At 41.1% G+C, this 14343-nt stretch overlaps 1 protein-coding gene across 1 annotated transcript in view; it reads right to left on the bottom strand.

Moving 5' to 3' along the window:
• Positions 1-14343, bottom strand: part of PIGN (phosphatidylinositol glycan anchor biosynthesis class N) — a 173020-nt gene that overhangs the window by 45185 nt on the left and 113492 nt on the right. Inside the window, exons 16-20 of the mRNA XM_065398121.1 lie at positions 11176-11315; positions 10137-10236; positions 9925-10017; positions 8361-8452; positions 2178-2289 (exon numbers count right to left, since the gene is read on the bottom strand). Of these exons, the coding sequence (XP_065254193.1) occupies positions 2178-2289; positions 8361-8452; positions 9925-10017; positions 10137-10236; positions 11176-11315 (537 nt within the window). The remainder of the gene's footprint in view (positions 1-2177; positions 2290-8360; positions 8453-9924; positions 10018-10136; positions 10237-11175; positions 11316-14343) is intronic.

Raw genomic sequence — 14343 nt, 5'->3', positions numbered from 1 at the left:
AGGATGAGTGACAGGATTTAGGGCACCCAGACTAGGAAAACAGGATCAGGAGAGGAGAAGCTGTTGTCTCTGACAGATCCATCTGTCATGCTCCAAAAAGCAAGAGGCCTGAAGAGGGAGAACCACCATTCTCTGTAGAGAAGAGAAATTCTGACCCCACTGTTTAACTGATCAGCTCTGGAAGATGCTGGCAGAGAGGCTAAGAGAATCTTTAGCACATGATTAAAACTGTTGATGGTCAAAGGGCACAGAATTTTTTCTCAGCTGATACAGGTACCTCAATGAACCAATTAGTAGCTGATAAAGAAATCTCAGAGAAATAGGTAGCTGTGGCAAACTGAGCCCCCTGCCCCCCAAGTCAAAGATCCTTCTAGAAAAATTAACAAACAAAAAACCAACCTATGTCTTATTCACTGGGTTCCATAGAGAAATGTTGGTGTCCAGAGGAAAGGAGGTTTGGCTTTTTCGGCCATGCTGTTACCATGGAGTGCACTTCATGGGACACTAGACTAGAAGTTGGAAGCTACTATTGGGCTTGTACAGTTTGGAGATGACATAGGAAGAGGTACTTTGGAGCCCAGAGTGACAGAGGTGTGTCTTCAAGCTTCTGTTCAGAGGGATGAACAGGTAAAGCTGTTTCTCATCTTCCAGGAACACCAGCAGTCTTTTGAAATCCTTTTTCCTTTGGAGCGCCTACAGCTTGATAGCAACTAATACATTTTTAACAATGAAGAAAGATGCATTTGTGAAAGTCTGTGCAAGGCCTCTGTAATCTGCTTTTCCAAATCCAAGTCTGAATTGATCTCTCCTTTCTCACACTCTGAGGAAGAATGAAGGGATGAGAACCATGGTCTGGGTCCCTCCTGCCTTTGGAGAGAGACTGGGGAGACTTTTGAAATAAGATCTAATGGAGACTACTGATTAGTTATCAATGAAAGAAAGGAACCACTACTCAAAGGGTGATTTGGGGAACTCCTGAAGGTCTTCACTGAACAACCAGAGAAAAGTTGCTGATGCAATCAAGTGTTCTGAGAGTGGGTAGAATTTCCTGAATTCTCTGACTCATGAGTGGTCTGGCATTTTCTTTCCCTTCTAACTCCAGGTCCGCTTCCATACGATCCTCCACTAGCCCTAATGAACTACCCTATAAGGCTGAGTTTCCAGGGACCTGGGGTACTACAGCACTTGTTTTGAGACATGCAACTGAGAGAGCCACTGCCTGCCAAATGACAGTTATGAGAATTTTAAATGTTTAAATGTGGAGCAAAAAAAAGTAGCCCTGGAAATTCACACACTTCTTTTCATGGCATTGAGCCAAAGAGGCAAAAAATGTTACCTTTGTGCACATACGCATATTTTAAAGAGGCATTTTAGGCACCTGATTTTTTGGTGTTTTCTAATCTGTACTGTTCAGTCTTCAAGCTTAACTCCATGATGTACTGAATGCATTGTTTAGGTCAGTAAGAAATTTCAACAACTTAAAATCATTCATAAGGCTTTAAAAAAAAACTATCAGAACTTAAGTCGGGGGTGGGGTGGGGGACAAATGCTGTAATAGGTTTAAAAATGAAGACAACAGATGTGCAAACTTTCAAAATCCTTCCTGTAATTTATAATTAAACATATATTGTGAAAGAAATACCCACCGATTTCAGAAAGCCATAGGTAATTCTCAACTTTGCCATGATAAAAGAAATGGATTTAACCAGCAGAAAAGAACTAGATTACAGATTCATGTTATTCTTCAAGTTCAAGCCAGAAATCGAAAAGACAAACCCTTAGGACCATACTGTGTCCTTGAATCAGCGAATGCAGTTTACACAAAGGTCACTGGAAGTTACACATGTGGATTGAGGGTAAGACATTGACCTTGAAGAGGAAGGCATATAAACATATGTAAATGTGTGTGCATGTGTGTACGTACACACGTATCTATACATATGCATCAATACACACACAGAGAGAATGAATATCTGATACTGCAAATATTACCACATTTAAAAGTGCTTACTACTATGAGTATCATTTCATTAAAAAAGTAGTCAATTGGATAACTCCTGATAATAAACAGAACTTCCTGATAGAGTTTGCAGGTCTGGGTCCTTAGACAGTACATACAAATATACATATAAAAATTATTTTGCAACATTCAAATGTATTGAAAATTAGCAACTGACCTGAAAAAGGAGTATTGTCAGATCTTTCTTAGGCACATATTTATTTTTGCTTTTATAAAGACATGCCAGGAAGAAGGAAGAGATCAGGAGAATCACCAAACCTGCTACTGTTCTGTTAAATAAACAAACAATTATTAAAATGTCCCTCTTTATAAAATTCTCATAAGAATGATTTTCCCATAGGATTTTTCTCACAGGAATGAAACTAGTCATCTTACAAAATTACAGCTAGAAACATTCAGAAAGCATCTACAACCCATCTTTGGAAAACCAGACCAAGGGGTTAAAATTAATGATGTGACAGATGTTTTTTGAAGGCTTGTCATCCATAAACATTCACTGTGGCCTTCTTTTTTCTCTATCCTAGGTCTTTGTTTTGTTTAAGTGTCTTGTTCATCATGTTAACATAACACCCATCATTCTTCGCTTTCTTTGAATTATTTTCTTTGCAAGTCTATGAGTTGAATTACAAAAATCTGTGATTTAAAGTAATTTGCTTCAAGGTTTTTTGGGTCACATTAAGAAATTGCATTTAAATGATAATATACATTAGTGGTAGTACAACAGTCTGATTCTGATAGAAAGAATGTCACTATTCATCATATGATAATTTCTTTTTTCTTAAAAGATGGTTTCAACTCACTTGAATAGAATAATCTAAGTTTTGTTTTATTTTACAGTAACTCCCCACTTAACGTCCTCTTGCTTAACGTTGTTTTGAACTTACGTCCCTGCTCAATTACAGAACATGCTCAATTTAAAGTTGTGCAATGCTTCACTATAACGTTGTTTGGCTGCCTGCTTTGTCCACAGCTGGCAACCCCCCATCAGCTCCCCTACGCCCCCCCCCAAGCACCTCCCACCCGCCGGCAGACCCCGCGGATCAGCGCCTTTCCCCTCCTCCCCCCGCCTCCTGCCCATGGCAATCAGCTGGCTTGTGGTGTTCAGGAGGGAGGGGGAAGGAGCGAGGACTCGGCATGCAGGCTCCCCCTCCCTCCCCTGTTTCCCGAATGCCACAAACCAGCTGATCGCTGCGGGCAGGAGGCAGGGGAGGGAGGGGGGAGGTGTGCAGCATCCTCGCTCCTCCCCCTTCCCTCCTGCCCGCGGCAATCAGCTGGCTTGCGATGTTCGGGGGCAGGAGGGAGGGAGGAGGAATGAGGATTCGGCGCACAGGCTCCCCCCTCCCTCCTTTCCCTCCTGCCCGTGGCAATCAGCTGGCTTGCGCCGTTCAGGAGGCAGGGGAGGGAGGGGGAGCCTGCACGCCGTGTCCTCGCTCCTCCTCCCTCCCTCCTGAACGCTGCAAGCCAGCTGATTGCTGCGGGCAGGAGGCAGGGGAGGGAGGAGGGAGGAGCAAGGGACACGGCGTGTGGAGTAAAGGGGAAGGTGGGGGGGGAAGAAGAGGCGGGTTAAGGGTGGGGGCTTGGGGAAAGGGGTGGCAAGGGCGGGCCGAAGGTTGAGCCCCCCCCCACCCCCGCCCCTGGTGCTTGCAGAGTAGGGGAAGCTGCCGCTGCAGCTGCGCAACGTGCTTAGACTAAGCCTACAGCACCTTCAGCCTCCTTGCCTGCCTCATTGTCTCCAGTGCCAGTGGGCTGTGCCTGTGTGGGGTAAGGCGGGGCACCTCCCAACTATAGTACTGTACTGTACTGTATGGCAAAAAAAAATTTCCCTGGACCCTAACCCCCCGCATTTACATTCATTCTTATGTGGAAACTGGATTCGCTTAACATCGTTTCACTTAAAGTCACATTTTTTAGGAACCTAACTACAACGTTAAGTGAGGAGTTACTGTACTGTTATAAAAATGAAAGAAAATTAAAAGAGCCTGACTGACAACAGTGACAACTGAAGTTCTCCACTTAGTCATAAATTTAGTTAAGTTTAACACCCTTGTAAGGGGCAAAATACCAAAGAAACGCACCCCAGTAGTATTTAACTTCCAAAAGGGGAATGACACAAAAATGAGGAGGCTAGTTAAATAGAAATTAAAAGGAACAGTCACAAGAGTGAAATGCCTGCAAGTTGAATGGAAACTTTTTAAAATTATCATAATAGAGGCTCCAGCTGGATGTACATCCCAAATTTAAAAAAAAAAAAAACAGTAAGAGGACCAAAAAACCCACCACCACAGCTAAACAACAGAATAAAAGAGGCAGTCGGAGGCAAAAAGACATCCTTTAAAAATTGGAAGTCAAATCCTGTTGAAGAAAATAGAAAGGAGCATAAACACTGGCAAGTCAAATGTAAAAGTATATTTAGTCAGGCCAAAAAAAAAAAAAAAAAAAAAAAAAAAGGATTTGAAGAGCAACAAGAAAAAGACACAAAATCTAACAGTAAAATTTAAGTACATCAGAAGCAGGAAGCCTGCCAAACAATCAGTGAGGCCACTGGACGATCAAGGTGCTACAGGAGTACTCAATGAAGACAAGGCCATTGTGGAGAAGCTAAATGAAGTCTTTGTGTTGGTGTTCACAGCAGATGATGTGAGGAAGTTTCCCACACCTGAGCCATTCTTTTTAGGTGGCAAATCTGAGGAACTGTCTCAGATTGAGGTGTCAATAGAGGAGGTTTTGAAACACAGGGAAAAATTAAACAGTAGTAAATCACCAGGAAATACCCAAGAGTTCTGAAGGAATCAGTTAGGAAACAGCAGAACTTACAACTGTGGTATATAACCTATTGCTTAAATCAGCTTAAGTCAGACTGGTGGATAGCTAATGTGACACCAATATTTTAAAAAGGCTCTAGAGATGATCCTGGAAATTACAGACCAGTGAGACTAACTTCAGTACCAGGCAAATTGGTTGAAACTATAGTAAAGAACAGAATTATCAGACACATAGATGAACATGATACAAAAGAGTCAACACAGCTTTTCTAAGTAGAAATCATGCCTCACCAATATACTAGAATTCTTTGAAGGAGGGGGTCAACAAACGTGTCCAAGGGTGATCCAGTAGATACAGTGTACTTGGACTTTCAGAAAGCCTTTGACAAGGTCCCTCACCAAAGGCTCTTAAGCAAAGTAAGCAATCATGGTATAAGAGGGAAGGGTCCTCTCATGGATCAGTAACCAGTTAAAAGATAGGAAACACAGGATAGAAATAAACAGTCAGTTTTCACAGTGGAGAGAGGTAAATAGCAGAGTCCCCAAAGGGACTGTACTGAAACCAGTTCTGTTCAACATATTCATAAATGATCCGGGAAAAAGGGGTACACAGTGAGGTTGGAAAGTTTGCAGATGATACAAAATTACTCAAGATAGTTAAGTCCAAAGCTGACTGTGCAGAGTTACAAAGGGATCTCACAAAACTGAGTAACTGGGCAACAAAATGGCAAATGAAATTCAATGTTGAGAAATGCAAAGTAATGCACACTGGAAGACATAATCCCAACTATACACAAAAAATGATGGGGTCTAAATTAACTGTTATCAATCAAGAAAGCTATCTTGGAGTCATTTTGGATAGTTCTCTGAAAACATCTGCTCAATGTGCAGCGGCAGTCAAAAAAGCTAACAAAACGTTAGAGACTATTAGGAAAGAAATAGATAATAAGATAGAAAATATCATAATGCCACTATATAAATCCATGATACACCCACACCTTGAATACTGCATGTAGTTCTGGTCACCTCATCTCAAAAAAAGATACATTAGAATTTGAAAAAGGACAATAGAAGGACAACAAAAACGATTAAGGGTATGGAACAGCTTCCATATGAGAGATTAAAAAGACTGCGACTGTTCATCTTGGAAGAGAGACGACCAAGGGGCAATATGATAAAGGTCTATAAAATCATGAATGGTGTGAAGAAAGTGAATAAGGAAGTGTTATATCCTTTCACAACACACAAACCAGGGATCACCCAATGAAATTAATAGGCAGCAGGTTTAAAACAAACAAAAGGAAGTATTTCTTACACAACGCACAGTCAACCTGTGGAACTCATTGTCAGGGATGTTGTGAAGGTCAAAAGTATAACTGGGTTAAAAAAAATTAGATAAGTTAATGTAAAATAAGTCGACCAATGGCTATTAGCCAAAATAGTCAGGGATGCAACTCTATGCATTGGGTGTCTCTAAACCTCTGACTGCTAGAAGCTGGGACTGGACAACAGGGAATGGATCACTTGATAAATTGCTCTGTTCTGCTCACTCCCTCTGAAGCATCTGGCACTGGCCACTATTGGAAGATAGGATAGTGGACTAGACAGACCATTGGTTATGTTTATCTTTATGTTCTTTTTCTTGTAGCAAAAGCTCAGCAAGGGGAGAAGTACTGCAAGCATCCCTGGACTATTCCTACAACATGCTTCAGCCTTGATGTAAAGGATCAGCCAGAAGTAGTAATAAAGTTATACCTATCTCATAGAGCTGGAAGGGACCCTGAAAGGTCATTGAGTCCAGCCCCTTGCCTTCACTAGCAGGACTAAGTACTGATTTTGCCCCAGATCCCTAAGTGGCCCCCTCAAGGATTGAACTCACAACCCTGGGTTTAGCAGGCCAATGCTCAAACCACTGAGCTATCCCTCCCCCCAAGTTCTAATACCCACTCATTCCCTGAACTCTCTGCAGAGACTACCAACAAAGACACCTGTCTGAGACTGGTTTTTGTGATGTGGACAGATGCACAACAAGAAATGAACAAACAACAAAAAATTAACTCAGGCCACTGAATTGCCATCATGTAATGACTTGCAGGTACTGATAATAACCAATATTGAAATTACACAAGGGCTACCTAGTTTGAGTTTTCAAATTACTGAAGGAAACTTGATCTTGGATTTGGGGCTGCTGGGGTCATAGCCTTGGAACGTGTGCATTTTGCTCACACAGGTGTAATAAATGCACCTGGATCTCAGTGAAGCTCTGGTTTATTTATCTTTGTAGTTTCTCTTCCATCCCTTCCCTTAGCTTCATGTGTTCCAGGAAGCCATGTATATTTTCAAAATCCAAAAAACCCAAGACAACAGTTAAACAAGCACAAAACATTTCAGAGCTGTAAAGATGAACTGGAGGAGGGGGACCAAAAGGATACCCAGCAAGTACCAGTTGCATTAGGGATCACTTGCAATGAAAAAGCAGGGAGAGAAGGAAACCAGAGTGACTGGAGGAACAGAGTAGCGGATAGAATCCAATGTGCATTAAAAAAAAAAAGAATGAACTAGACTGGATTGGAGGAAATGTATGCATACATATGCAACCAAAAGATGCTAATAAGGTGTGAAAAAATCCTCTTAGATATTCCTAAAATGCCTACCACAATGACAAAAGATGAGTGGGTTGGCAGTAGATGGGGAAGGGTTGGATCGAAAATCTGTTAGGATGGACTAAAACTCAATGAGCAGTGTTGGAATTATGTCTGGGAAAAGCATCAATACCTCTGAAAATATTTAGGATCATAGCTCTTCCCCCACCTTCCAAACATCATGCTGCATATCCAGGTATCAGAGCTCTAATGGCATCTCTTACTCAAGCACAGTGACAGCATGCTAAAATTACTCCATTAGGCACAATGTGTCGAGCAGGGAAAGAAGTGTTGTGTGAAGTTCAAATCAAGCATTTTCTTTCTCTGCATTAAGTTCTATACTACATCTAACCAAACCATGCTGGGCCAATCAGTGGGACTGGCAAGTAGACTGGTGAGAGGTGATGCCTGCAAGATGAAGTGGTAGTTGGCAGATAATAGAAGTGCACAAGAAAAAACTGACAATGGCTCAGTGGGGGAAGAGACAAAGGAAAGAAGGAGGAGGAAATGCACAATATGGGAAGGAGACGCCAAAGAGAAAATCAAGGAGGAAAGGATACAGGAAACAGGAAAACAACAAAGAAAAGCTAGATACATAATAAAAGAGAAAAAAAAATCCATCCCATTAATGTGGGGGGGAGGGATAGCTCAGTGCTTTGAGCATTGGCCTGCTAAACCCAGGGTTGTGAGTTCAATCCTTGAGGGGGCCACTTGGGGATCTGGGGCAAAATCAGTACTTGGTCCTGCTAGTGAAGGCAGGGGGCTGGACTCGATGACCTTTCAAGGTCCCTTCCAGTTCTAGGAGATGGAATATCTCCAAAAAATTAGCTACAGACTTTTATTCAATGACAAATTACTTAAAATTAGATATGGGAATTTAAATTTGTGAAGATTAAATGGAAAAATAAAGAGCTTTAATCAACAAAATGTTCTTACACCAGAGAAATATTAGGCTCTCTTCCTACAACAGGCATCAAGGGAAACATTGCCAAGAGTAAACATAATAGAGTCCAGCTCAGTGTTGTTACCTAGAAAAAAGAAACAAACAACAGCATCTTTGCAAATCATGCCTGCAGACAAAACTGACTGTACAGAGAAAACATTTCTGTATTTGCTATACTGAGCTAATAGTATAGTCAGCCATTAGAATCTCCATCAGAATAAATGGTTGCATGCATCATGGATAGGATAAACTGAAAAAAATTGACAGGGCCATTTATACTACAGCACTTTGACCCTGATTCAGGGAAGCATTTAAATAATTTCTAAAGTCCTACTGAAATCAAGAGGAAATAAAGTTAAGAGTGTGTTTAAGTGCTTTCCTGAATTGGGGCCTTTGAGCACAACTTGTTATTCAGAAAACCGGGTTTATCTATAACTTTATGGAAATCAGTGAAATGCAAGATGAGATCCCAATAAAACTAATATTATCACAGATATTCTATATTATAACTACTCAGAAGAACAAGTAATCATTAATTGTCTTAAATACATTAAAAATAATTAACAGTCAAATAGGAAGCTGCCACCTGGACAGTTTTATAATGCAAAGCAAGACTCAGGAATCTCTCTCATTTGAATACAAGAGAAAACAAGTATCTTTAGAGTTGTCATAATACATTTTAAAAATTAGAGTTTGCTGTGTTTTTTGGATTAAAAAGGGTTCTGAATAAATTAACAGTGATGGCTGACATTGAAAGCTGCTGCTTTCCCACGCATTCAAGTGGAAACAGCGCCACCTGACTCCCACCCTACAGCACCAGACTAGAGTTTTTGCTGGGAAGCTTTAGTACAATGGCAGCTTTAGAGGTGAGACGAGGTAAACTATTTGGTTACAGAGATAGTGAAACAGTGACAGATGATTATAATAGCTATTTTAAAAATTAATTTTCAAGAAATATTTGTATTTAATAAATAGCTACAGGCCTACAGTATTATGACTAATCATTGTAAACTTCCTTTAAGGACCTCAATGTTTATAAAACTGTTACATTTTAGTAAAATATCTGTGTATGTTTCATGACTATTTTCATGGGATTTTATCCCAAGCACTTTTAATTATTACATCACAGAATACAACAACTGAACACTGGTAACACTGAAGCTAGCCTGAAAACAGGATGGCAACATGACACAGCTAACTGGGACACTAGACTTCAGCAGAAATCTTGGATTTCCCAACCAATTTGTTGGACCATTACAGGGACTACCAAAAGCAGTGCAGACACACTACAGTCAAGATCAGCTTTCAGTCAAGTGTCATGACAGCGCTGTTCGGTCAGCACCCTGACTGCTTGGCCTGTGAAATTGTAACATCAATAGATCCAGGAAATGTGGCATTATCTTGTCCTGCTTGATGTTAGCCATTATAGTGATAACAGGAAGTGCATTACAGGAACGAGAATCAGGAGACCACAGTCCAAAAGAGGAGACCAACCATTTACTAAAAGGTAACCAACTACCAATCAATTTAATGCCTTTTGGCAAAGCATTACTGTACCTTTGCCTGAGCCCACAGTCGTGTGATCAATGGCCAGCCAGCAAAGGCAATGAGACCAACAGTAAGTGTAGAGCGGTAAAAAAAGCTGAAAACCTAATAAAAAATTTCAATAAGAAAATGAAAAACAAACTTTAATAAAAGCAACATTTCCTCAAGCAGATAAAAAGCTAACAATGAGGTCCTTTATAAATACATAGTAATAAAGTACTTACTAATATTTCAATTCCCAGAGCACCAGCTACTAAGAATCCAATAGACTGACCCAGAGGAAATACCAAGAGCAATGATGCAAGGTCTTGAATAACTCTGAATCTGTTTAGGAAGATTGCACAGGATAATCATTATCTTTAGTTAAAACAAATTAGACAGGATCACTGCCATAAATTAGGAGGTTTAAGAGTGTAAGTGCTCAGAAGCAGCCCTCATTTTTTTAACTTTACACATTAACACCATCAGAACTACCTTCATGTGTATGGACTACTGAGTTTATGAATATTTACATTAAGTTCAGCATCCACTGAAACTGATGAAAAATTCAAAAGCGTTGACAAAAATATGCCTGGTTAGCTTTATTAGTGTCTATTTAAACAGGTCATTACTAAAAGCCAACAGGAGCTTGTCCAGTTTTCTTTGAATAATACAAACAGCCAATATGTCAGGCAGGTAACGGCAACTGCAAACTTACAAATATTTCCATAATCGAGAGCATTTTTTCAGCATAGGCCAGAACCATCAACCAATTTTGCAGAATTAGAGCCTGATTCTGAATGGTCCTGGGTGTCCTCAATTGCAGTGGGGGTTGAGAGTGTTCAGCACTTTGGACCAGACTTAGTTTGAAAAATCACTGAAAAAAGGAACATTTTGCCCAACTTATGAAATCAGTTTCTGCAAATTCCTCTCCAACACATCAGGAACGTGCTCCAGGGGCTAGACTCTAGAGGCAGCTTCTCCCACACCCTGCAATGTTATTTTGGTTTTGGAGGGTATGAGACCATTTTTATTGGTCAAAAAAATTTCCAAATAGAAGAGGTATCTACTAGAAGGGCCAATATAGCTGTCAGTTTGGAAACCCCACTTCACCTGCTAGGGAGAGATAAACCAGAGTGTCCTGGAATGTCCTGGAAAATGAATACTTCATAAAAGGAAGAAAAACATTTCTCAATGACTTTTGCATAATTTGATTGTCAACAAAGGGTGGGGCGTAGAAGACGAGCGAGATGAGTTTATGAATCAGCTTGATTCTTTACTTACTCTTTCACAACTGCATACCATACTGGTACCGGTAACAGACAATATATGTAATACGTCCACGGACAGGTTTGGATCAGCAGGAAAAAAGCTATTAATACTCCAATAGCTGCAAAACCATACAAAAGGAGAACAGTAGATGCCTGAAATGCAAATGATTCATATAAATATTCCTGAAACAGTACTCTAATATTTCAAACTTCAGAATACTATTTCCCAGTTATCTGATGCACAGTACATCAAACATTATTCCAAGACAGCAGCTAAACTAATGTACAAGGCAGCTCATCAGCAAACTGTATAGTGTTTCCAGGCAGAAAAATATTTAGGAGTGGCATTTAGACATATAGGGCTAAATTTTCAAGCAAAAGGACTTACAGTAAACTGCACGTAAAAAATGTGTGTGCACAAACTGGTACATACAACACTGATCTGTGCATGCACAACGTACTTGAAAAATCGAAGGGAGTATAGTTACTCAGTATTTTGGAAAATAAGGACACTTCTACTTAGGTGTCTAAATATGCATTTAGAAAAATAAATTTTAGCACCCAAGTTTGCATAACATTTACTATGTCCAAAAGTTTCAACGTAACATTCCATGTGCACATTTGTTTCTTTTGTGTAAGAAATTAGTAGGAGAAGAAACTTCAGTAATCAAACTGGAACTATTGGAAAATCCAACCCTCTTTTCAGGAACTACGGACTGATTCTCCACAGCCTTCTCTTATGTGAGTAAGGTTTTTCTGTGTAAGGCAGGTCTGCAAGAAGAGGCTTCAAGTTTGCATTTATTTGTTGAAATTAATTTATTTGGTATTAATCCTCTTTTTTCTAAACCTTTTTGAATTTTGATGTTCATACAAGAAACCAAGGGACGTGACTATTTTTATTTGTATTGTGATAACTCCTAGAAGCCCCAGCCCCATTGTGCTAGCAACTGCAGAAACTCATCACAAAAGAGATGAGCCTTGCCCTGAAGAGCTTACAAACTAAGTATAAGACTATAGACAAGAGATGGCTATAGATAACTATTGTTTAAAAGCTTCTAGACACAGCTAGCCCCGTTAATGATTTTAAAAAATTGGGCTTCTCCAAAGAATTTATAACCTAAAGAGAATATTTCTTTTAGTAGGAAGAGAGATTGCAGATTGTTTTATCATGCTTGTTTATTGCGGAATAAAGGGCCTGTATGAAAGAGGAATTTCAGAAAATATAAAACTCTGATGTACACTTAGAAATGGATGAAATTTTCTAAACTGGTATTTCTTAAAATAGCACTAGTGCATATCCATCACCTCTATGTCTACAAAGAGGAACATTAAATAAGCATTTTCCTTTCTTGTCACAGCTTTTATTTACACTAATTCAGGAACCACTCACTGTAATCTGGGAACATTCTGATATTTGAAAGATTAAAGTTTTATTAAATATTTTTGTTCTGAAGCCCATTACAATTTGACATAACATGCAAAAGCCTTAGGATCCAAGGGCAGTCTTTGGTACATTATATGCTGACAAAGCCTAAAAAAAACCAACAACCCTATCTATTGTTTTTCTTCTATAAGTTGTGTCAACTTCTTTGAAGGAGTAAAAATATATAGTGGGATATGCAAACGTATTAAACATGTAGGGGATAGCAGACCAGGTTGCTAGTGTAAAACATTCATTCCTCTTCCTTCCCCTGTAATTGACATAAAACTGTCTCTATCTAAACCAGATGTGGGAAAACTATGGCCCGCGGGTCACATCTGGCCCGCAGGGCTGTCCTGCCCGGCCCCTGAGCTCCCAGCCGGCCCCAGCCCCTGCCCTGCTGCCCCCCAGAGCCTCAGCTCACCGTGCCGCCAGCGCAGTGGCGTGGCTGGCTCCGGCCCGGCAGCGCAGCTCAGGTGCAGATTTACAAGTGAACACAGGGTGCCCTGGCACGGCCCCCCCAACAACAGGGGACCCCAGGGTCCGGGCACTTGGGCAGCTCAGCACCGGCGCACCCTCCGCGGGAGGGAGGGTGCGCTGGTGCTGAGCTGCCCGAGTGCCCGGACCCTGGGGAGGGGGAAAGAGGGGGGGGAGGGGCTGCACTGAGGGGGCAGGAGAGCAGGCAGGCAGTGCGGGTTCCAGGAGCCCGTGGAACGCGGCTGGAGGACTCAGGAGGAGCACCAGGTGGCCATGCAGCCGGCCGGAGAGAAGCGGTGCTTTGAAGGGGAACCGCCGCTTCTCTCTGGCTGTGCAGCTGCCCCTGCTGCTCCTGAGTCCTTCGCCCATGTTCGCAGGGCCACATTCTGAAAGGGGCTTGGGGGGGTGGGGGGTGGATAGGGGCTGAGGTCCCAGGGGGGCGGTTAGGGGCAGTGGGTCCCGGGAGGGGGCGGTCAGGGGACAAGGAGCAGGGGGGTTGGATGGGTCAGGGATTCTGAGGGGGGCAGTCAGGGGGCAGGAAGTGGGAGGGGGCACGCTGTTTGGGGAGGCACAGCCTTCCTTACCTGGCCCTCCATGCTGTTTCGCAACCCCAATGTGGCCCTCGGGCCAAAAAGTTTGCCCACCCCTGATCTAAACTGATGGGAAGTATCAGATCTAAATGACTTTTAAAATAAAATTTCTGGCATGTTGTGTCATATTAAGTTAGGATAAGATATGTCACATTGAAAACTGACCTAATGCAACTCATTCTATCACAAATGTTAATATACATCTTTTGGCTCCACAACTTGGTCCCAAATTGCAGATAAATGGAGATTTACATTTTCTGTGGATGTTTAAAAATAGGAAAAATTGATAAACTTTGAATTCTTCCTAAATTAAATAACACATTGTTTTAAGGGGAAGTGTTTTCGTGAGGAGCATAAAAAGCCACACACAGTTTTAGGAGACGATTAACGTAAACAGTCCTATTAGCCAGTCTGGATTAACAATCACAAGATATTTTAATGTTAAATAATTAGAATTAAGGGCGAATATGTATTTACACAGCTATGTTCTTCTGATGTTAAGCCAATATGAAAGAAGGGAGAAGTTAATTTATATTCTCCTACCTCATACAGCATTACCAGCAAAATAGCTGTCACTTGCATTAAATTAGAAAGGCCAATATTAGGGAGAATTCCCCCAAGCACCAATTTAAGCCTTCATTTCCAAAAACATTGCCCAATACTGTACATGGAAAGAAATGTGTCTGTCTGAGTG

This window comes from Emys orbicularis, chromosome 2, assembly GCF_028017835.1.
Source record: "Emys orbicularis isolate rEmyOrb1 chromosome 2, rEmyOrb1.hap1, whole genome shotgun sequence".
NCBI classification, from domain to species: Eukaryota; Metazoa; Chordata; order Testudines; family Emydidae; genus Emys; species Emys orbicularis.
This window is presented reverse-complemented; position numbering and strand designations above follow the sequence as displayed.